Source organism: Argopecten irradians, chromosome 3, assembly GCF_041381155.1.
Source record: "Argopecten irradians isolate NY chromosome 3, Ai_NY, whole genome shotgun sequence".
NCBI classification, from domain to species: domain Eukaryota; kingdom Metazoa; phylum Mollusca; class Bivalvia; order Pectinida; family Pectinidae; genus Argopecten; species Argopecten irradians.
This window is the reverse complement of record NC_091136.1, coordinates 66619725-66645445: the sequence shown is the minus strand read 5'-3', so window position 1 is coordinate 66645445 and position 25721 is coordinate 66619725. Positions and strand designations below refer to the sequence as shown.

The 25721-nt window shown below is 42.4% G+C and overlaps 1 protein-coding gene across 2 annotated transcripts in view; it reads left to right on the top strand.

Moving 5' to 3' along the window:
• LOC138319391 (protein jagged-1b-like) overlaps positions 1–25721 on the top strand; it is a 225107-nt gene that overhangs the window by 117794 nt on the left and 81592 nt on the right. For both annotated transcript variants that reach the window (XM_069262491.1, XM_069262492.1), the window contains exon 3: positions 24536–24790. In XM_069262491.1, coding sequence (XP_069118592.1) covers positions 24536–24790 — 255 coding nt within the window. The remainder of the gene's footprint in view (positions 1–24535; positions 24791–25721) is intronic.

The following is a 25721-nucleotide window of genomic DNA, read 5'->3' as shown; positions in this document are numbered from 1 at the left end:
GTGTTGATGTGGTGTAGTTCAATTAAGTGTAATGGACTACTCTAATTTTCTGATGTATGGTAGTTTGATGTATGATTCCAATTGAGTGTAATGGACTACCTCCTTCACCATTTCTCCTGATTGTAGTAAAGCTACCTGGTAGTTTGATGTATGGTGTAATGATTCCAATTAAGTGTAATGGACTACCTCCTTCACCATTTCTCCTGATTGTAGTAAAGCTACCTGGTAGTTTGATGTATGGTGTAATGATTCCAATTAAGTGTAATGGACTACCTCCTTCACCATTTCTCCTGATTGTAGTAAAGCTACCCACTAGTTTGATGTATGGTGTAATGATTCCAATTAGTGTAATGGACTACCTCCTTCCCATTTCTCCTGATTGTAGTAAAGCTACCCACTGTTTGATGTATGGTGTAATGATTCCAATTAAGTGTATGGACTACTCCTTCACCATTTCTCCTGATTGTAGTAAAGCTACCGGTAGTTGTATGTAATGATTCCAATTAAGTGTAATGGACTACCTCCTTCTCCATTTCTCCTGATTGTAGTAAAGCTACCCACTAGTTTGATGTATGGTGTAATGATTCCAATTAAGTGTAATGGACTACCTCCTTCACCATTTCTCCTGATTGTAGTAAAGCTACCGTAGTTTGATGTATGGTGTAATGATTCCAATTAAGTGTAATGGACTACCTCCTTCTCCATTTCTCCTGATTGTAGTAAAGCTACCTGGTAGTTTGATGTATGGTGTAATGATTCCAATTGAGTGTAATGGACTACCTCCTTCACCATTTCTCCTGATTTGAGTGTAATAGACTACCTCCTTCACCATTTCTCCTGATTTGCGCCATCACTTCTATTAAGTGTAGAGAATAGAATCTATCGGCCATGAGAGTAGTTTAGCTGTAGATGTTACCTACCATATCCTACCTCCTGCTTTATGTCAAGTGTCATCATCTACATCTATTGATCAGAAAATCAAGCCATAGACTATTACATTTTTTTACTGTTTGGAAGTTTATAATTATATTTACATACATTGTGGCTGAATTATGTGAACAATGCTTTTAAGAATTTTCCCATCATCCATATGAAAATGCTCCTTGATGATTTATGTCCTGTCTCCCTCTACGTTTTACATAAAATGTTCTTGTATCCTTTTGTTGTTTGAAGTTTTTTAAACTATTTCATGGAGAGAAATATTCACTTATAGAACTATGATCCCAATAGTATATTTAACAAGTTCTTTTACAAAATAAAAACTTTTGGGTGATCGGGTGGTGTAGTGGTTAAGCTGCACGCCTTTCACCTAGCCAGCCGAGGTTCGATCCCTGGCACGGACATGAAAAGGTCAGGGGTCACCTGCCCAATATCACATGGGTTTTCTCAGGGCACTCTGGTTTCCTCTCACACTAAGACCCCTTGCAACGCTTACATCTGGGCCATCGAGAGTGATTTATATAAGTTGTATAACTTGTTTCTCAATCAATGTAAAATAAGTAAAGTTTATATCTATATTTTACAAAAACTTTACTATAGAGGCTTCACCAACACTTAAGGTCCTGTACCATGTTATGTGGTGCTGTGTCGCTTGTGTAATGTTTGAAGCTATTATTGTTTTTCACATAGAAATTGGTTTTAGTTATGACTAGGTAAATGTAACAACTGAATTACAGAAAGCTACATATATACTGTGTCGTGTTAGCCAGCCCTCACACAACTTTCCATCTGTGTACATACAGGGAGACTTGTTAGCCAGCCCTCACACAACTTTCCATCTGTGTACATACAGGGAGACTTGTTAGCCAGCCCTCACACAACTTTCCATCTGTGTATTCATGGGTCTAGGTGACCATGACCATCTGATTCAAGTTACTCAATTTTTGTAATCTTGATTTTTGAACATGAGAAGTCCCATTGGGTATGCTAGGCAGATATTAACATGATGGCAGCACATTTTGATCTTGGTAATTAGAAATTTGACAGCTTGCTTGGGAAATGATGGCCACTCAATCAGATACATCTTTCAAAGACCTCCTGAATTTGTTTGAACAGCTTACATCTTAAGTTTAATCTCCTGTTCTAAACTGACAGCTGATGTTTGATGAGCATGCTAGGAATGTCTTCTATTTACTATCAACATCAGTGAGGTCATAGTTCAAAGGTCTTCTGATTGCTTCGTGCTGTAGCAGTGAGGTCATAGTTCAAAGGTCTTCTGATTGCATCTTGCTATAGCAGTGAGGTCATAATTCAAAGGTCATATCTGATTGTATCTAGTTCAAAGGTCAAAGTCATCAAGAACTGAACATCAATGCTCTATAGTTGCTGTTTCCACAACCACTCCATAGAACTGACTACAGAAAGAACTCTTTGTTTTATATAAAACACTCCCAGTTTTGATTCTGATAAAACACTACAATAATGAAATTTTAATCCATAGAGTGATATCTATTGTAGTAATGGCCGTAGAATATTATGACTGGTTACCAGGCACATTGCAGTTTTATTATCATGTTAAATGTTCTCAATTTTTGTGTTTAAAATGCATCAGATATGTAATTAAACTTGATAGGGAACCAGAGGTAGGCAATCTGCTGGAGAGATCTTTGGAGGTCATAACCTTTAGTGACCTTGAGGCGAGAGGTGAATGCTATCAGACCTTAGGGCTGCTATCAGATCAGACTCCTGGGTATAGCAATATTTAGAAGTGAAAATTGAGGGAGGTTTTTAATGGAAATTGATAAAGTGTATCAGAGGTTATGTCACACTTGGGGGTAGGAGATAGGTGACTGTGTGGTTCTGTATGTAATGGTGGGGGGAGGAGGGGGGTCCCGACCTGAGGGGCTTGGGGGGCTGGACATTACAAATGAAGGAAGCATTTAGAACCTCTGTGTACCTCTGTAGTAGTAGCTATAGTAGATCTAGCATGATAATGCTTATTTCAATTAGGATGAGGAATTTGTTAGAAAGCACAAGTTATGATAAGCAGTAATATGTTGGGATACAATCAGAGATTTATAGAGCATGCCAGGAGCAGATTTTTGTATATAAACAGCCCGTCCTTCTCTGTACTCTTTTATATCATCTTTGGTTTTTCCTTGAGCAAAAATTAGGTGATGTTTTTTGCCTGTAAGTAGTAAGGAGTCCATTATAACCTTAATACCACTGATGTCTGTAATCAGCTAACACATCTCTCTGAAGGGCATCCCCTTTGTCCCACAATCCCCTCTGTCCCTCCTTTCCCTCTGTCCTTCCTTTCCCTCTGACCTTCCATCCCCTTTGCCCCTCCATCCCCCTGTCCCTCCATCCCCTCTGTCCCACTTTTCCCTCTGTCCCTCCTTTCCCTTTGACCTTCCATCCCCTCTGCCCCTCCATCCCCTCTGTCCCTCCATCCCCTCTGTCCCTCCATCCCCTCTGTCCCTCCATTCCCTCTGTCCCTCCATCCCCTCTGTCCCTCCATCCCCTCTATTCCTCCATCCCCTCTGTCCCTCCATCCCCTCTGTCCCTTCATTCCATCTGTCCCTCCATCCCCTCTGTCCCTCCATCCCCCTCTGTCCCTCCATTCCATCTATCCCTCCATCCCCTCTGTCCCTCCATTCCATCTGTCCCTCCATTCCCTCTGTCACTCCATTCCATCTGTCCCTCCATTCCCTCTGTCCCTCCATCCCCTCTATTCCTCCATCCCCTCTGTCCCTCCATCCCCTCTGTCCCTCCACCCCCTCTGTTCCTCCTTTCCCTTTGACCTTCCATCCCCTCTGCCCCTCCATCCCCTCTGTCCCTCCATCCACTCTGTCCCTCCATTCCCTCTGTCCCTCCATCCCCTCTATTCCTCCATCCCCTCTGTCCCTCCATCCCCTCTGTCCCTCCACCCCCTCTGTCCCTCCATCCCCTCTATTCCTCGATCCCCTCTGTCCCTCCATCCCCTCTGTCCCTTCATTCCATCTGTCCCACTTTTCCCTCTGTCCCTCCTTTCCCTTTGACCTTCCATCCCCTCTGCCCCTCCATCCCCTCTGTCCCTCCATCCCCTCTGTCCCTCCATCCCCTCTGTCCCTCCATCCCCTCTGTCCCTCCATCCCCTCTGTCCCTCTATTCCCTCTGTCCCTCCATCCCCTCTATTCCTCCATCCCCTCTGTCCCTCCATCCCCTCTGTCCCTACACCCCCTCTGTCCCTCCATCCCCTCTGCCCCTCCATCCCCTCTGTCCCTCCATCCCCTCTATTCCTCCATCCCCTCTGTCCCTCCATCACCTCTGTCCCTCCATCCACTCTGTCCCTCCATCCCCTCTTCCCTCCATCCCCTCTGTCCCTCCACTCTTCCCTCCATACCCTCTGTCACTCCATCCCCTCCATTCCTCCATACCCTCTGTCCCTCCATTCCCTCTGTCCCTCAATCCCCTCTATCCCTCCATTCCATCTGTCCCTCATTCTCCTCTATTCCTCCATCCCCTCTGTCCCTCCATCCCCTCTGTCCCTTCATTCCATCTGTCCCTCCATCCCCTCTATTCCTCCATCCCCTCTTCCCTCCATACCCTCTTTCACTCCATCCCCTCCATTCCTCCATCGCCTCTGTCACTCCATTCCCTCTGTCCCTCAATTTCCTCTATCACTCCATTCCCTCTGTCCCTCAATTTCCTCTATCACTCCATCCCCTCTGTCCCTCAATCCCTTCTATCCCTCCATTCCATCTGTCCCTCCATCCCCTCTGTCCCTCCATCCCCTCTGTCCCTCCATCCCCTCTGTCCCTCCATCACCTCTGTCCCTCCATCCCCTCTATTCCTCCATCCCCTCTGTCCCTCCATCCCCTCTGTCCCTCCATTCCATCTGTCCTTCAATCTCCTCTATCCCTCCATTCCATCTGTCCCTCAATCTCCTCTATCCCTCCATTCCATCTGTCCCTCAATCTCCTCTGTCCCTCTATCCCCTCTGTCCCTCCATCCCCCTCTGTCCCTCCATCCCCTCTATCCCTCAATCTCCTCTATTCCTCCATCCCCTCTGTCCCTCCATCCTCTCTGTCCCTTCATTCCATCTGTCCCTCCATCCCCTCTGTCCCTCCATCCCGTCTGTCCCTCCATTCCATCTGTCCATCCATCCCCTCTGTCCCTCCATTCAATCTGTCCCTCCATTCCCTCTGTCCCTCCATTCCATCTGTCCCTCCATTCCATCTGTCCCTTCATTCCATCTGTCCCTCCATTCCCTCTGTCCCTCCATCCCCTCTATTCCTCCATCCTCTCTGTCCCTCCATTCCATCTGCCCCTCCACCCCCTCTGTCCCTCCATCCCCTCTGTCCCTGCATTCCATCTGTTCCTCCATCCCTTCTGTCCCTGCATTCCATCTGTCCCTCCATGTTCTCTGTCCCCCAATTCCATCTGCCCCTCCACCCCCTCTGTCCCTCCATCCCCTCTGTCCCTGCATTCCATCTGTTCCTCCATCCCTTCTGTCCCTGCATTCCATCTGTCCCTCCATGTTCTCTGTCCCCCAATTCCATCTGTCCCTCTATCCCCTCTGTCCCTCCATTCCATCTGTCCCTCCATTCCCTCTGTCCCTCCATTCCATCTGTCCCTCCAATTCCTCTGTCCCTCAATCCCCTCTGTCCCCCATTCCATCTGTTCCTCCTTCCTCTCTGTCCCTCCATCCTCTCTGTCCCTCCATCCCATCTGTCCCACCATCCCCTCTGTCCCTCCTTCCCCTCTGTCCCTCCACCCCCTGTCCCTCCATCATTCCCTCTGTCCCTCCTTCCCCCCTGTCCCTACATCATTCCCTCTGTCCCTCCTTCCCCCTGTCCCTATATCATTCCCTCTGTCCCTCCTTCCCCCCTGTCCCTACATCATTCCCTCTGTCCCTCCATCCCCTCTGCCCCTCCATCCCCTCTGTCCCTCCTTCCCCTCTGTCCCTCCATCCCCTCTATCCCTCCTTCCCCTCTGTCCCTCCTTCCCCCCTGTCCCTACATCATTCCCTCTGTCCCTCCATCCCCTATATCCCTTCTGAAGACATCTCCTCTCTCCCTCCTTTCCCCAGGATATAAAAAGACTAGTATGACATAAAAATCTGAACTTTATCTCTTCCAGCTGCTAATTTCAGTCATCAATCTGGATAGTAAGCTTGCCAGCATTGCCCAACAACTGTCTGTTAATACCCTAGACTGGTGTGTAGTACAACTTTGTTTACGTTTCAGCAGCTGGAAATAGAGCCCTTGGGGAAGGGGAAGACATAAAGTAGGAGAATGATTGGGATTTCAATTTGAATTTCTGACAATTATTTCAGAAACATACCTTATCAGTTTGCCCTTATTTGATTGTATTTCAAGTCTGATCATTTATCATTATTAGCCCATTGTCCAGTATGCACAGTTGTTTGATTGTGTAACTAATCTACTAGGTGTTGATGATACTAGCGTTTGTTACTGCTCAACCTCTCTACACCAATATACCAGCCTTTGTCGTCTACAGATTTACAGTATCAGTTCAACTACCAAGCTGTTATAAACTGTTCTAGAGAAGTATAGTGATGAATCTGATCCTAATTACAGTACAGCAGGGAGAACATACCCTTTACCCCACAGTAAATGTAGAAATCAGGATCGCCCCTCCCCAAATCTCCCCAAATCTCCCCAAACCACCACCCAACCCTAAACCCCACAGTAAATGTAGAAATCAGGATCGCCCCTCCCCAAATCTCCCCAAACCACCACCCAACCCTAAACCCCACAGTAAATGTAGCAATCAGGATCCCCCCTCCCCAAATCTCCCCAAATCTCCCCAAACCACCACCCGACCCTAAACCCCACAGTAAATGTAGCAATCAGGATCCCCCCTCCCCAAATCTCCCCAAATCTCCCCAAACCACCACCCGACCCTAAACCCCACAGTAAATGTAGAAATCAGGATCCCCCCTCCCCAAATCTCCCCAAATCTCCTCAAACACCGCCCGACCCTAAACCCCACAGTAAATGTAGAAATCAGGATCCCCCCTCCCCAAATCTCCCCAAATCTCCTCAAACCACCGCCCAACCCAAAACCCCACAGTAAATGTAGAAATCAGGATCCCCCCTCCTCAAATCTCCTCAAACTACCGCCCAACCCTAAACCCCACAGTAAATGTACAAATCAGGATCCTCCCTCCCCAAATCTCCCGAAATCTCCCTTAACCACCGCCCAACACCCATCCATCACATATATATGTGTAGACATGTATGAATAATTGGTATACAGGTGTATGTATATAGATTGCATACAGATGGTTTAAATGTGTATGTATATGTGGTATACAGATGGTATCAAAGTGTTTAAATGTGTATGTATATGTGGTATACAGATGGTATAAAGGTGTATGTATATGTGGTATACAGATGGTATAAAGGTGTATACAGGTGTATGTGTCTGTGGTATACAGATGGTATAAAGGTGTATACAGGTGTATGTATATGTGGTATACAGATGGTATAAAGATGTATACAGGTGTATGTATATGAGGTATACAGATGGTATAAAGGTGTATACAGGTGTATGTATATGTGGTATACAGATGGTATAAAGGTGTATACAGGTGTATGTATATGTGGTATACAGATGATATAAAGATGTATACAGGTGTATGTATATGTGGTATACAGATGGTTTAAGTGTGTATGTATATGTGGTATACAGGTGGTATAAAGGTGTATACGTATGTATATGTGGTATACAGATGGTATAAAGTTGTATACAGGTGTATGTATATGTGGTATACATATGGTATAAAGATGTATACAGGTGTATGTATATGTGGTATACAGATGGTATAAAGATGTATACAGGTGTATGTATATGTGGTATACAGATGATATAAAGATGGTTTAAGTGTGTATGTGTATGTGGTATACAGATGGTATAAAGGTGTATACAGGTGTATGTGTATGTGGTATACAGATGGTATAAAGGTGTATACAGGTGTATGTATATGTGGTATACAGATGGTATAAAGATGTATACAGGTGTATGTATATGTGGTATACAGATGGTATACAGATGTATATATATATGTGGTATACAGATGGTATAAAGGTGTATACAGGTGTATGTATATGTGGTATACAGATGGTATACAGATGGTATACAGATGGTTTAAGTGTGCACATATATGTGGTATACAGATGGTATAAAGGTGTGTACAGGTGTATGTATATGTGGTATACAGATGGTATAAAGGTGTATACAGGTGTATGTATATGTGGTATACATATGGTATAAAGGTGTATACAGGTGTATGTATATGTGGTATACAGATGTATACAGGTGTATACAGGTGTATACAGGTGTATGTATATGTGGTATACAGATGGTATAAAGGTGTATACAGGTGTATGTATATGTGGTATACAGATGGTATAAAGGTGTATACAGGTGTATGTATATGTGGTATACATATGGTATAAAGGTGTATACAGGTGTATGTATATGTGGTATACAGATGTATACAGGTGTATACAGGTGTATACAGGTGTATGTACCTGTGGTATACAGATGGTATAAAGGTGTATACAGGTGTATACAGGTGTATGTATATGTGGTATACATATGGTATAAAGGTGTATACAGGTGTATGTATATGTGGTATACAGATGGTATAAAGGTGTATACAGGTGGATACAGGTGTATGTATATGTGGTATACAGATGGTATAAAGGTGTATACAGGTGTATGTATATGTGGTATACAGATGGTATAAAGGTGTATACAGGTGCATGTATATGTGGTATACAGATGTAAACAGGTGTATTAAGATGAAGATCCTTTATATGTTGTAGATATTAGGTAGCGATGTAAGCTCATCAGAAGAGGACAAGTGTTAGGTGTAATTGCCTGCTGACTTTCATGTTTCCTTAGATGGGATTTCCATCTTGATGTTTCTTATCTAAGGCACGTTGTACTAATTGTGTACAGGTATTCTGTGAGTTGTTCACAGCCGATTATCAAGTAATGCTTCTTTCATTTCTCGCTTACGATTAACATTAAACACCTGCATACTATAAAAGAGAAAGTTTGAACTAGTTATAGTGAGGTAGTTACACTGGCTGTCAGCTTACCACTTCATTCCATGTAAAAACATGAATATGAAGCTAGTGAGCATCTCATGGTCATCATAGTCGACCAGTGTGAAAAGCTTTTAACTAGAAACACTATGGTTGGCACAAATAGTGACGTTTTGGATAGGGCAGCATTTTTGTGATTTTTATGCAAGTGGATCTATAAGACTGCAATTTGGGGCCAGCTGAGTTTGTCAGAGTTGATCATTGTTATACGACTCAGTGGTGGTCAAATTATAGAGTACAGTGTGCCATTGATGATTGACAGAGATTTGTTGTTGTACATAGACAGTAACTTCTGGCCTGGTGTGTTAAAGGCTACAGGGGTTCTGTCTGGGTATGATAGAGAGCATGGTCAACACTAGTACCATGTACTGTCTCAGTACTACCTACTGTCTCAGTACCATGCACTGTCTCAGTACCATGTACTGTCTCAGTACCATGTACTATCTCAGTACCACCTACTGTCTCAATACCATCTACTGTCTCAGTACCATGTACTGTCTCAGAACCATCTACTGTCTCAATACCATCTACTGCCTCAGTACCAGGTTCTGTCTCAGTACCATGTACTGTCTCAATACCATCTACTGTCTCAGAACCATGCACTGTCTCAGTACCATGTACTGTCTCCGTACCATCTACTGTCTCAATACCATCTACTGTCTCAGTACCATGTACTGCCTCAGTACCATGCACTGTCTCAGTACCATCTACTGTCTCAGTACCATCTACTGTCTCAGTACCAAGTACTGTCTCAGTACCAAGTACTTTCTCAGTACTACCTACTGTCTCAGTACCATGTACTGTCTCAGTACCATGCACTGTCTCAGTACCATGCACTGTCTCAGTACCATCTACTGTCTCAGTAACATCTACTGGTTCAGTACCAAGTACTGTCTCAGTACCAAGTACTGTCTCAGTACCAAGTACTGTCTCAGTACTACCTACTGTCTCAGTACCATGTACTGTCTCAGTACCATGTACTGCCTCAGTACCATCTACTGTCTCCGTAACATCTACTGTCTCAGTACCATGCACTGTCTCAGTACCATGCACTGTCTCAGTACCATCTACTGTCTCAGTACCATCTACTGTCTCAGTACCCTGTACTGTCTCAGTACCATGTACTGTCTCAGTACCATATACTGTCTCAGTACCATGCACGGTCTCAGTACCATGCACTGTCTCAGTACCATGTACTGCCTCAGTACCATCTACTGTCTCCGTACCACCTACTGTCTCAGTGCAACCTACTGTCTCAGAACCACCTTCTGTCTGAGTACCATGTACCGTCTCAGTACTACCGACATCACATCTCACTACCTCCAGGTAGACACTGGTGTCAGTATAGACTAGTAAGTTATCACTTCTCACTACCTCAACGTAGACACTGGTGTCAGCATGGACTAGTAAGTTATCACTTCTCACTACCTCCAGGTAGACACTGGTGTCAGTATGGACTAGTAAGTTATCACTTCTCACTACCTCCAGGTAGACACTGGTGTCACTACTGGCTAGTAAGTTATCACTTCTCACTACCTCCAGGTAGACACTGGTGTCAGTATGGACTAATGAGTCATCACTTCTCACTACCTCCAGGTAGACACTGGTGTCAGTATGGACTAATGAGTCATCACTTCTCACTACCTCCAGGTAGACACTGGTGTCAGTATAGACTAGTAAGTTATCACTTCTCACTACCTCAACGTAGACACTGGTGTCAGTATGGACTAGTAAGTTATCACTTCTCACTACCTCCAGGTAGACAATGGTGTCAGTATGGACTAGTAAGTTATCACTTCTCACTACCTCCAGGTAGACACTGGTGTCAGTATGGACTAGTAAGTTATCACTTCTCACTACCTCCAGGTAGACATTGGTGTCACTACTGGCTAGTAAGTTATCACTTCTCACTACCTCCAGGTAGACACTGGTGTCAGTATGGACTAGTAAGTTTATCACTTCTCACTACCTCAACGTAGACACTGGTGTCAGCATGGACTAGTAAGTTATCACTTCTCACTACCTCCAGGTAGTGACACTGTAGTTTCAGTATGGACTAGACGTAAGTTTATCACTTCTCACTACCTCCAGGTAGACACTGGTGTCAGTATGGACTAGTAAGTTATCACTTCTCACTACCTCCAGGTAGACACTGGTGTCAGTATGGACTAGTAAGTTATCACTTCTCACTACCTCCAGGTAGACACTGGTGTCAGTATAGACTAGTAAGTTATCACTTCTCACTACCTCCAGGTAGACACTGGTGTCACTACTGGCTAGTAAGTTATCACTTCTCACTACCTCCAGGTAGACACTGGTGTCAGTATGGACTAGTAAGTTATCACTTCTCACTACCTCCAGGTAGACACTGGTGTCACTACTGGCTAGTAAGTTATCACTTCTCACTACCTCCAGGTAGACACTGGTGTCAGCATGGACTAGTAAGTTATCACTTCTCACTACCTCCAGGTAGACACTGGTGTCAGTATGGACTAGTAAGTTATCACTTCTTACTACCTCCAGGTAGACACTGGTGTCAGTATGGACTAGTAAGTCATCACTTCTCACTACCTCCAGGTAGACACTGGTGTCAGTATGGACTAGTAAGTTATCACTTCTCACTACCTCCAGGTAGACACTGGTGTCAGTATGGACTAGTAAGTTATCACTTCTCATTACCTCCAGGTAGACACTGGTGTCAGTATGGACTAATGAGTCATCACTTCTCACTACCTCCAGGTAGACACTGGTGTCAGTATGGACTATTAAGTTATCACTTCTCACTACCTCCAGGTAGACACTGGTGTCAGTATGGACTAAGTCATCACTTCTCACTACCTCCAGGTAGACACTGGTGTCAGTAGTATAGTTATCACTCTCACTACCTCCAGGTAGACACTGGTGTCAGTATGGACTATTAAGTTATCACTTCTCACTACCTCCATGACGTCAGACTATTAATTACACTTCTATACTCAGTGCGTGTCAGCATGGACTAGTAAGTTATCACTTCTCACTACTCCAGTAGACATGGTCAGTATGGACTATAGTTATCATCTCACTACCTCCAGGTAGACACTGTGTCAGTATGGACTAGTAAGTCATCACTTCTCACTACCTCCAGGTAGACACTGGTGTCAGCATGGACTAGTAAGTTATCACTTCTCACTACCTCAACGTAGACACTGGTGTCAGCATGGACTAGTAAGTTATCACTTCTCACTACCTCCAGGTAGACACTGGTGTCAGTATGGACTAGTGAGTCATCACTTCTCACTACCTCCAGGTAGACACTGGTGTCAGTATGGACTAGTAAGTCATCACTTCTCACTACCTCCAGGTAGACACTGGTGTCAGTATGGACTAGTAAGTTATCACTTCTCACTACCTCCAGGTAGACACTGGTGTCAGTATGGACTAGTAAGTTATCACTTCTCACTACCTCCAGGTAGACACTGGTGTCAGCATGGACTAGTAAGTTATCACTTCTCACTACCTCAACGTAGACACTGGTGTCAGCATGGACTAGTAAGTTATCACTTCTCACTACCTCCAGGTAGACACTGGTGTCAGTATGGACTAGTAAGTTATCACTTCTCACTACCTCCAGGTAGACACTGGTGTCAGTATGGACTAGTAAGTCATCACTTCTCACTACCTCCAGGTAGACACTGGTGTCAGTATGGACTAGTAAGTTATCACTTCTCACTACCTCCAGGTAGACACTGGTGTCAGTATGGACTAGTAAGTCATCACTTCTCACTACCTCCAGGTAGACACTGGTGTCAGTATGGACTAGTAAGTTATCACTTCTCACTACCTCCAGGTAGACACTGGTGGCCACTTCCTTTTGGGTTGATGAGCAAATTAGGGTTTTAATGGCCAAATTTATTATGGTCTAGACTTAGACACTGACCACAGTGTTCATGATATGATCAGTTAACTGACCACTAAGCTAGGAACTGACTACTGTTTTTATAGCTCTAGTCTATGTTTGTGCCATACCACATAGATAAGAGTGTAGGAAGGGCATGTGTTTTACATGACACGAACAGTTTGTATCCATTCTGACATTTTATATTGTCTGATAATTGCTAGTCTTGGATTTTAAACCTACTTGAACTCATGCTTGGTAGTAATTTTTGGTCTAACCTCTGTACCCAGACAGTAAAAATCTACAGCATTATCTGGTGATCAAGAAAAATATACTACCCAGTCTACTATGCTTTCTGACCTGGTAGGAAGTGGTCCCCAATATGTGCTAGTGGACCACTGCCGCAATGAAAATATAACATTTATATATCATTTTTGAATAAAACCAACATTACAATCAATGATATTATCTATCTTACCGCTCATAAAATGTCAACTTCACAATCTGTAGAATTACTGTATTTTTGTGTCGCCTGCAACGCAAGGGCGACACTTAGGTATCACTATGGCGTCGGCGGCGGTGTCGGTGTCGGTGTCGGTGTCGGCGTTGGCGTCGGCGTTGGCGTCGGCGTCCGGGAAACGGTTTCCGTGTGATAACTGAAGTATTTATTGTCCGATTTCAACCAAATTTGGTATATAGCTTTATATCAATGAGATCTCGGATGAGTTGGATAATGGTCAAAATCCGTCAATATTTGCAAGAGTTATGGGACTTTAAAATCGTCAAAACAGAAAAATCCATGGTTTCCGCTCGATAACTTAAATATTTATCGTCCAATTTCAACCAAATTTCATAAATTGTTTTATATAAATGAGATCTTGGATGAGCTCAATAATGGTCAAAATCCGTCAATATTTTCAAGAGTAACGGGACTTTAAAATCATCAAAACAGAAAAATCCATGGTTTCCGCTCAATAACTTAAATATTTATTGTCCAATTTCAATCAAATTTGGTATGTTGCTTTATATTAATGAGAACTTAGATGGGTTCGATACTGGTCAAAATCTGCCAATATTTGCAAGGGTTAAGGGACCTTAAAATAGTCGAAACATGGCTTCCGCTTGAAAACTTTAGTATTTATTGTCCGATTTCAACCAAATTTGGTATATTGCTTTATATCAATGAGATCTTAGATGGGTTCGATACTTTTCAAAATCCATCAATATTTGCAAGAGATATGGAACTTGATTACTTCACCTAAATTATTAACAATATTTTCAACTGTTAATAACTATTTTTAGCTCACCTGGCCCGAAGGGCCGGTGAGCTTATGTCATGGCGCGGCGTCCGGCGTCTGGCGTCCGGCGTCCGTCCGTCCGTCCGTCCGTCCGTCAACATTTCCTTTAAATCACTACTAGTCATAGAGTTCTGCATGGATTGTAACCAAATTTGGCCACAAACATCCTTGGGGAAAGGGGAACAGAACTTGTATAAATTTTGGCTCTGGCCACCCGGGGGCAGGAGGGGCGGGGCCCAATAGGGGAAATAGAGGTAAATCCTTTAAATCGCTACTAGTCATAGAGTTCTACATGGATTGTAACCAAATTTGGCCACAAACATCCTTGGGGGAAGGGGAACAGAACTTGTATAAATTTTGGCTCTGGCCCCCCGGGGGCAGGAGGGGTGGGGCCAAATAGGGACAGGAGGGGTGGGGCCAAATAGGGAAATTTGATGTTAATATTCAAATTCCTTCAGAAAAGAAACAATGAACCTGTATTCAGAACATTACTTTGCATTACAAACCAGGTGAGAGATACAGGCCCTCTGGGCCTCTTGTTTGTGATGCTGTGCAGGCGACACATCCACTTCCGTGGAATTCTTGTTACTTTGAAAAGACCACCATATACATGTTGTGGAAATAATGTCTGACTGTGACTTAAATTTGTTATACGTTGCCTGGCAGGTAAATGAATAAAAAAACTGACAAAACAACATGCATACATATGCAAAATAAAAAACTTTTTCAATTTGTTAGTTTGCTCCAGTAGCAGTACTGGGCACCAATTATCACACTAGAACTTTTAGAACACTAGAACTTTTTAGAGCTAAAATATTGCAGCTACAGGTGACTTGTTTAGTTGGTTCCACAGATCTGACCAACCCAGGTATCTAGAAGTAAAACAGGCAATTTGATTTGTCAAAATTTAAATGAACAGGTTACTGAACTTCATAGCTGATAACTTATAGTGAATTGTACAGTATACTTTTAGAGCAATTGTAATTTAATAATTTTGGCAACAACAATATGTTACAGTCATTTCTTTATATCTTATACACATGTATATCACATTAAACCATACCTTCTGGTATATTTAATAAAAACAAAGTGATTATGATGGAGAGATTAGATGCTCCTCAGTCTGGCAGACTTAGTGGAGAGGAGACAAGTAAGTAATTAGTGCCTATACAGGGCTCCTTATCTCAGCCACATCTACCACATCTTCTCCAACTTATCATTGTGAAATAATTTGTAGAAGATAAGTTTGTGTGGGTCCAGCTGCTGTAATTAGGATTGAGAAAGTGGCCAATCTGTCTGTATTAACTTCTTTATAAATATTCAGCCCAGAAATTACCTACACAGAGACAAGCACATTTTCTGCTGATTTAAGCAATTTCAGTAGAATTATTTTAGATGATTTCATTATGTGAACCAAGGTGTTTTTGTTTGTGTTGTGTTAATAGGAGAAGTTGTATAGGGTAAGTGATGGCAGTGAGGGGGGGGGGGGGGTTCTCAAGGGCGACGGAGGGGGGGGGCAGAGGGGGTACATAACTGGTATTGTAGTATTGAAGATTTCGTACTGGCAACTCAACATCAGTACACATGATTTTACACAAGAATAAAACTTCGCAGCAGCAAAGCAGAAGTTCAAGGACATCTATTCTTAACTTCAAAAAATCTAATTCCTCTGATGTTATTTACATTCCTGGTCCCTTCTGACTTGTGGAAAACAAGTTTTCTTCATTGTAAAAACAAAACTAAAACCAATACATTATGGGCATGAAGCAGGAACTATTTTATCATGTCTGTTTTGCACCAAGTTACCAAAAACTGTGTAGAAGTATTTTGTAGGTTGTAAATGATGGTAGCCTACTAGCAGGGTACAACTCCTCGTAATGTCATTACTCCATACATACATATCCTCATCAGATTGTGGGCCAACTGCCAGGCTACATTCCAGGTAACTGTTGAGCAATCTAGAAGGGGCTGCCAAACAGCCAGGTTTTACAAACGCTGTTGTCTCTTACTACAAAACTACATAACATGTCCGACTCCAGTGTCTTGGGCTCTTTGTAACACACTTTTCTGAGACAACAAACACAATTTTCTATTCCCTCAGAAAATCAGATAAAATTACCGAATAAATGCTAGCTGGCATCATTTGTGCAGTTTTAATCTGCTTGTTCAATTAATTTGGGTGATAACTGTAAACCAAGTTTCTTTCACGCATGATTTAATTTCGAGAATTTCGAGATAAAAGTAAATTTGCAAAAGTTTATCTACACAAATCAGTATCTACATCAAATATTATGATATATAAATCATTCAATTTTTAATTCTAGGAAAGCTGATCTTGGCAAACTTGTATTGAAATGGAAATCATGAAATTTAGTAACCACATATTAAAGTTGGTTTACAGTATAGTTTATAAAATCGTATGTCCATCCCAGCTCGTCACATCCCAGTCTGTCATGTCACATTCCAACCTGTCTTGTCACATATCCCAGCCTGTCAAGTCACATCCCAGCCTGTCATGTCACATCCTGTTATGTCACATCCCAGCCTGTCATATCACATCCCAGCCTGTCATGTCACATCCCAGTCTGTCATGTCACATCGCAGCCTGTCATGTCACATCCCAGCCTGTCATGTCACATCCTGTCATGTCACATCCCAGCCTGTCATGTCACATCCTGTCATGTCACACCCCAGCCTGTCATGTCACATCCTGTCATGTCACACCCCAGCCTGTCATGTCACATCCCAGTCTGTCATGTCACATCGCAGCCTGTCATGTCACATCCCAGTCTGTCATGTCACATCGCAGCCTGTCATGTCACATCCCAGCCTGTCATGTCACATCCCAGCCTGTCATGTCACATCCCAGCCTGTCATGTCACATCCTGTCATGTCACACCCCAGCCTGTCATGTCACATCCCAGCCTGTCATGTCACATCCTGTCATGTCACACCCCAGCCTGTCATGTCACATCCTGTCATGTCACACCCCAGCCTGTCATGTCACATCCCAGCCTGTCATGTCACATCCTGTCATGTCACATCCCAGCCTGTCATGTCACATCCTGTCATGTCAAATCACATCCTGTCATGTCACATCCCAGCCTGTCATGTCACATCCCAGCCTGTCATGTCACACCCAAGCCTGTCATGTCACATCCCAGCCTGTCATGTCACATCCCAGTCTGTCATGTCACATCGCAGCCTGTCATGTCACATCCCAGCCTGTCATGTCACATCCCAGCCTGTCATGTCACATCCTGTCATGTCAAATCACATCCTGTCATGTCACATCCCAGCCTGTCATGTCACATCCCAGCCTGTCATGTCACATCCCAGCCTGTCATGTCACATCCTGTCATGTCAAATCACATCCTGTCATGTCACATCCCAGCCTGTCATGTCACACCCCAGCCTGTCATGTCACATCACATCCTGTCAAGTCACATCCCAGCCTGTCATGTCACATCCTGTCATGTCACATCCTGTCATGTCACATCCTGTCATGTCACATCCTGTCATGTCACATCCCAGCCTGTCATGTCACACCCCAGCCTGTCATGTCACATCCTGTCATGTCACACCCCAGCCTGTCATGTCACACCCCAGCCTGTCATGTCACACCCCAGCCTGTCATGTCACATCCCAGCCTGTCATGTCACATCCTGTCATGTCACATCCCAGCCTGTCATGTCACATCCCAGTCTGTCATGTCACATCCCAGCCTGTCATGTCACATTCAAACCTGTCATGTCACATCCCATCCTGTCATGTCACATCCTGTCATGTCACATCCTGTCATGTCACACCCCAGCCTGTCATGTCACATCCCAGCCTGTCATGTCACATCCTGTCATGTCACATCCCAGCCTGTCATGTCACATCCTGTCATGTCACACCCCAGCCTGTCATGTCACATCCTGTCATGTCACATCCTGTCATGTCACATCCCAGCCTGTCATGTCACATCCCAGCCTGTCATGTCACATCCCAGCCTGTCATATCCCAGCCTGTCATGTCACACCCCAGCCTGTCATGTCACATTCAAACCTGTCATGTCACATCCCAGCCTGTCATGTCACATCCTGTCATGTCACATCCCAGCCTGTCATGTCACATCCCAGCCTGTCATGTCACATCCTGTCATGTCACACCCCAGCCTGTCATGTCACACCCCAGCCTGTCATGTCACACCCCAGCCTGTCATGTCACATCCCAGCCTGTCATGTCACATCCTGTCATGTCACATCCTGTCATGTCACATCCCAGTCTGTCATGTCACATCGCAGCCTGTCATGTCACATCCTGTCATGTCACATCCCAGCCTGTCATGTCACATCCTGTCATGTCACATCCCAGCCTGTCATGTCACATCCTGTCATGTCACATCCTGTCATGTCACATCACATCCTGTCATGTCACATCCCAGCCTGTCATGTCACATCCCAGTCTGTCATGTCACATCACATCCTGTCATGTCACATCCTGTCATGTCACATCCCATCCTGTCATGTCACATCCCAGCCTGTCATGTCACATCCTGTCATGTCACATCCTGTCATTTCACATCCTGTCATGTCACATCCTGTCATGTCACATCCTGTCATGTCACATCCTGTCATGTCACATCCTTTCATGTCACACCCCAGCCTGTCATGTCACACCCCAGCCTGTCATGTCACACCCCAGCCTGTCATGTCACACCCCAGCCTGTCATGTCACACCCCAGCCTGTCATGTCACATCCTGTCACATCACATCCTGTCATGTCACATCCCAGCCTGTCATGTCACATCCCAGCCTGTCATGTCACACCCCAGCCTGTCATGTCACATCCCATCCTGTCATGTCACATCCTGTCATGTCACATCCTGTCATGCCACATCCCATGGCTACTGGACTCCTCTGTGTATTGACAATATGATTATTTAGTCTGGCTACTGGACTCCTCTGTGTATTGACAATACGATTATTTAGTCTGGCTCCTGGACTCCTCTGTGTATTGTTTACATATGATTATTTAGTCTGGCTCCTGGACTCCTCTTTGTATTGACAATATGATTATTTAGTGTGGCTCCTGGACTCCTCTGTGTATTGACAATATGATTATTTAGTCTGGCTCCTGGACTCCTCTGTGTATTGACAATATGATTATTTAGTCTGGCTCCTGGACTCCTCTTTGTATTGACAATATGATTATTTAGTCTGGCTACTGGACTCCTCTGTGTATTGTTTACATATGATTATTTAGTCTGGCTCCTTGACTCCTCTTTGTATTGACAATATGATTATTTAGTCTGGCTACTGGACTCTTCTGTGTATTGTTTACATATGATTATTTAGTCTGGCTACTGGACTCCTCTGTGTATTGTTTACATATGATTATTTAGTCTGGCTACTGGACTCCTCTGTGTATTGTTTACATATGGTTATTTAGTCTGGCTCCTGGACTCCTCTGTGTATTGACAATATGATTATTTAGTCTTGCTCCTGGATTCCTCTGTTTATTGTTTACATATGATTATTTAGTCTGGCTCCTGGACTCCTCTGTGTATTGTTTACATATGATTATTTAGTCTGGCTACTGGACTCCTCTGTGTATTGTTTACATATGATTATTTAGTCTGGCTCCTGGACTCCTCTGTGTATTGTTTACATATGATTATTTAGTCTGGCTCCTGGACTCCTCTGTGTATTGACAATATGATTATTTAGTCTGGCTCCTGGACTCCTCTGTGTATTGTTTACATATGATTATTTAGTGTGGCTCCTGAACTCCTCTGTGTATTGTTTACATATGGTTATTTAGTCTGGCTACTGGACTCCTCTGTGTATTGTTTACATATGATTATTTAGTCTGGCTCCTGGACTCCTCTTTGTATTGACAATATGATTATTTAGTCTGGCTACTGGACTCTTCTGTGTATTGTTTACATATGATTATTTAGTCTGGCTACTGGACTCCTCTGTGTATTGTTTACATATGATTATTTTGTGTGGCTCCTGGACTTATCTGTGTATTGACAATATGATTATTTAGTCTGGCTCCTGGACTCCTCTGTGTATTGACAATATGATTATTTAGTCTGGCTCCGGGACTCCTCTGTGTATTGACAATATCATTATTTAGTCTGGCTCCTGGACTCCTCTGTGTATTGTTTACATATGATTATTTAGTCTTGCTCCTGGACTCCTCTGTGTATTGTTTACATATGATTATTTAGTGTGGCTCCTGGACTCCTCTGTGTATTGTTTACATATGGTTATTTAGTCTGGCTACTGGACTCCTCTGTGTATTGACAATATGATTATTTAGTCTGGCTCCTAGACTCATCTGTGTATTGACAATATGATTATAGTATATATATATAGTGAGCCAGTGTTACTTATAGTATAGTGAGCCAGTGTTACGTATATTATAGTGAGCTAGTGTCACATATAGTATAGTGAGCCAGTGTTAAGTATAGTATAGTGAGCCAGTGTTACATATAGTATAGTGAACCAGTGTTACGTATAGTATTGTGAACCAGTGTCACAGATAGTATAGTGAGCCAGTGTTACGTATAGTATAGTGAGCCAGTGTTACGTATAGTATAGTGAGCCAGTGTTACATATAGTATAGTGAGCCAGTGTTACATATAGTATAGTGAACCAGTGTTACGTATAGTATAGTGAGCCAGTGTTACGTATAGTATAGTGAACCAGTGTTACGTATAGTATTGTGAACCAGTGTCACAGATAGTATAGTGAACCAGTGTTACATATAGTATAGTGAACCAGTGTTACCTATAGTATAGTGAGCCAGTGTCACATATAGTATAGTGAGCCAGTGTTACATATAGTATAGTGAGCCAGTGTCACATATAGTATTGTGAACCAGTGTCACAGATAGTATATTGAGCCAGTGTCACATATAGTATAGTGAGCCAGTGTTACATATAGTATATTGAGCCAGTGTCACATATAGTATAGTGAGCCAGTGTTACATATAGTATAGTGAGCCAGTGTTACATATAGTATATTGAGCCAGTGTCACATATAGTATAGAGAGTCAGTGTTACATATAGTATAGTGAAACAGTGTCACATATAGTATTGTGAACCAGTGTCACAGATAGTATAGCGAGCCAGTGTTATGTATAGTATAGTGAGCCAGTGTTACGTATAGTATAGTGAGCCAGTCTTACATATAGTATAGTGAGCCAGTCTTACATATAGTATAGTGTGCCAGTGTCACATATAGTATTGTGAACCAGTGTCACAGATAGTATATTGAGGCAGTGTTATGTATAGTATTGTGAACCAGTGTCACAGATAGTATAGTGAGCCAGTGTTACATATAGTATATTGAGGCAGTGTTATGTATAGTATAGCGAGCCAGTGTTACTTATAGTATAGTGAGCCAGTGTTACGTATAGTGTAGTGAGCCAGTCTTACATATAGTATAGTGAGCCAGTGTTACATATAGTATAGTGAGCCAGTGTCACATATAGTATTGTGAACCAGTGTCACAGATAGTATAGTGAGCCAGTGTTACATATAGTATATTGAGGCAGTGTTATGTATAGTATAGCGAGCCAGTGTTACTTATAGTATAGTGAGCCAGTGTTACATATAGTGTAGTGAGCCAGTCTTACATATAGTATAGTGAGCCAGTGTTACATATAGTATAGTGTGCCAGTGTCACATATAGTATTGTGAACCAGTGTTACGTATAGTATAGTGAGCCAGTGTTACATATAGTATATTGAGGCAGTGTTACATATAGTATAGTGTGCCAGTGTCACATATAGTATTGTGAACCAGTGTTACATATAGTATAGTGAGCCAGTGTTACATATAGTATAGTGTGCCAGTGTCACATATAGTATTGTGAACCAGTGTTACATATAGTATTGTGAGCCAGTGTTACATATAGTATATTGAGCCAGTGTTACATATAGTATAGTGTGCCAGTGTCACATATAGTATTGTGAACCAGTGTCACAGATAGTATATTGAGCCAGTGTTATGTATAGTATAGTGAGCCAGTGTTACGTATAGTATAGTGAACCAGTGTTACATATAGTATAGTGAGCCAGTGTTACATATAGTATATTGAGCCAGTGTTATGTATAGTATAGTGAGCCAGTGTTACGTATAGTATAGTGAGCTAGTGTTACGTATAGTATAGTGAGCTAGTGTTATGTATAGTATAGTGAGCCAGTGTTACGTATAGTATAGTGAGCCAGTGTTACATATAGTATAGTGAGCCAGTGTTACATATAGTATAGTGAACCAGTGTTATGTATAGTATAGTGAGCCAGTGTTACGTATAGTATAGTGAGCCAGTGTTACGTATAGTATAGTGAGTTAGTGTTATGTATAGTATAGTGAGCCAGTGTTACGTATAGTATAGTGAAGCTGTTATTGTTTAGAGATTGCAGGATGCTGTTATTTATTTTATTTAAATATTTATGTAAATCACTAAATAATATTGGGTTTTTCAGGCTTTTTCAGTGGATGCACATGGTTACTGTAACAGTGAAGTTTCTATTTAAAACATGACATTGCTTTGGAAGGTCATGCTGTGTGGGCTAATTGTGTAATGAAGGTCAAGTTCATTGTTCTGAGACAAGTTTGTTGCTAAATATTTCTTTGAGAAGGTTTGGATACCTTGGTACATAATGTATGTTTTCCAAACAACAATCTAATGATGAACCAACTGTGTATCTCATGCTTGCTTGAATGTTTCTGTGCTAAACACTCAAAGAACAATAAAGATAGATGGTCTCCTTGACAACCATGCTGAAACTTTCTCTGATTGGTTGACAACCTGTAACATTACATAGATATTCTCTCTTTCTAGATTTTTAATTTTAATCTTTTTTTCTTTTCACATATTATGATGATAAGACTAAAAGTTCAGAGTAAATGATGAAGCCCTGATGTGTAGGTAGGCAAGCAGACGGCCTAGTTACCTGGTCTCTCTATACATTCTGTGGTTTTACATAAATTACACTCATCAACTTAGTGCCGTGGGAAAGTATCGCCAGTGTCAAATCCTATAGCAAAACTCAGGTGTGATTTGTTTTTAGATATTAATTTATTCATGCACATAAAATAAATGGCTCTTCAGTGTGTATTTTTTTTCTTGCATTGGGAGTTAAGTTAATGTCTATCTGTCCGTCCGGCCATATCCTTGACAGGTGTGCACACGCTCATTATCATTAGTATATAATAATGTTGAGAACATTCTTAGCAATCTTTAATGAAGTAGACACACAGCGATGGAAGGATTTAAAATATAATTAAATACCAAAACTTTTCATCCCATATTGATATTGTATTATGATGGCAAGAGTACTGAGATTGCGAACATATTTTTGTACATTTATGAATACTGGTAGAGAAGTGGATAGAATTATAACATAAAAGACATCCTAGTTCTTAAAACCAGGCAGGGTCATTAATAGAGATGTGCTAGGTTTTGGAGGTAAACCAGGCCGGGTCATTAATAGAGATGTGCTAGGTTTTAAAAACCAGGCCAGGTCATTAATAGAGATGTGCTTAGTTTTAAAACCAGGTCGGGTTATTAATAGAGATGTGCTAGGTTTTGGAGGTAAACCAGGCTGGGTCATTAATAGAGATGTGCTAGGTTTTGGAGGTAAACCAGGCCGGGTCAAAATAGAGATGTGCTAGGTTTTGGAGGTAAACCAGGCCGGGTCAAAATAGAGATGTGCTAGGTTTTGGAGGTAAACCAGGCCGGGTCAAAATAGAGATGTGCTAGGTTTTAAAACTAGGTCGAGTCATTAATAGAGATGTGCTAGGTTTTGGAGGTAAACCAGGCCGGGTCATTAATAGAGATGTGCTAGGTTTTGGAGGTAAACCAGGACGGGTCATTAATAGAGATGTGCTAGGTTTTGGAGGTTGATGAGAACAGGAGTATTTGGAGAAAAACCATCAGAACGTTTGGATACCTTGACCACTTTGGTCACCACAGCCACCTTGACCACTTTGGTCACCTGATGGCCACCTTGACCATTTTGGTCACCACAGCCACCTTGACCACTTTGGCCACACAGCCCAAATTTATTTACATGTGAGAACTGAAATTGTGGAGTATACTTGACAGCGAATATCTATCTTGTTAAGATGAGGACTACTATTCAGATAGAATTCTCCTCGGTAGCATGGTCACAATTAAGTACTGAACCAGCAGGTTTGGTTTGATTAGCCTTAACGTCCTATCAACAGCTAGTTGTTTTAATTGACACAGTGTTTACTGGAAGTTATGAACCTGTATGATTTTTATTTTCAGACGACGGTCAGATCATCGAGCGAGCAGCCCATTCAGGCATCATCCTCCCTGGACAAGACTGGCATACCATCACACATAACGGGCCAACTGCAAGTCTCATCTACCGAATACGCGTTGTCTGTGATGAACATTATTATAATACAACATGTACCAAGTTCTGTCGTCCTCGTAATGACAAAATCGGACATTATAACTGCGATCAAAATGGAGATAAAGTGTGCATCAACGGCTGGATAGGACCTGATTGTGAGGAAGGTAAATAGTTTGGTAAATAGGGGAAGGATAAGGGACGGGGTGTTGGTGGAGAATCAGACTTATAGATAGGTCCAAACTGTTAGGAAGTTAAGTACAGGTGAGGAGAGGTAGGTAGATATTAGGATCTGAATTTAGAGAAGGGAAGTTTAGAGGGACAAGACTTACATGGTTTTCACTGACCAGGTAGACAGAGCCTTTGTCAAATGTTTGAAGGGACCTTAGTGGTCAAGCCAATCCCCAAGTACTAATAGGTTTTAGTACATAGACTCAGAATCCAGGGCAGCATGAGCCCCGTTCAGCTTGATAAGGGTTGATGGATTGTGATGAAGGTAAGCTCTTTTTATATCAATACATTATGTGCTTGTTATTTAATGATTTGACATGCTTTGTTCAAGTAAGTGTGAGTTACTTGGCCTACATGATTTATGTTGGTGAAGGATAGTGATAGCCTTTAACTTAACAAACACTTCATTGTTATCTGATATATATGTGTGTGTAAGAAAATCCTCGTTTATATTTGTACAAATCCTACACCTTATAAGGCCTGCTTAGTTGATAGCATCACTAATATCATATTTGTCAGTATAGATGGAAACAGTTGTTGGAAGGATCCTGATGTTGATGGGTTGCCTCCTATCCTTGTCATCTCACATAGGCGTGGGAAATGTCATTTTTCAAATATTGTACACAATCTTGTTTTAATGTCATTTTTTTTTCCTTTTGTTGAACAATGTTTTTCTTGGACATTAAGAGCATTTTTAAGTTTCGAATTTCAGTTTTTCATTTCACTCGTGCAAATTTGTAGACTGACAAGTTTGGAGCTATTTGGTGGGAAATCCCTGGTATCTCTTTATCACAAAGATACACATAGAAATAGTCTATTGCCATTTATTCAATCAGGCATTTAATTCTTCAGAAAATCTTCTAGTGA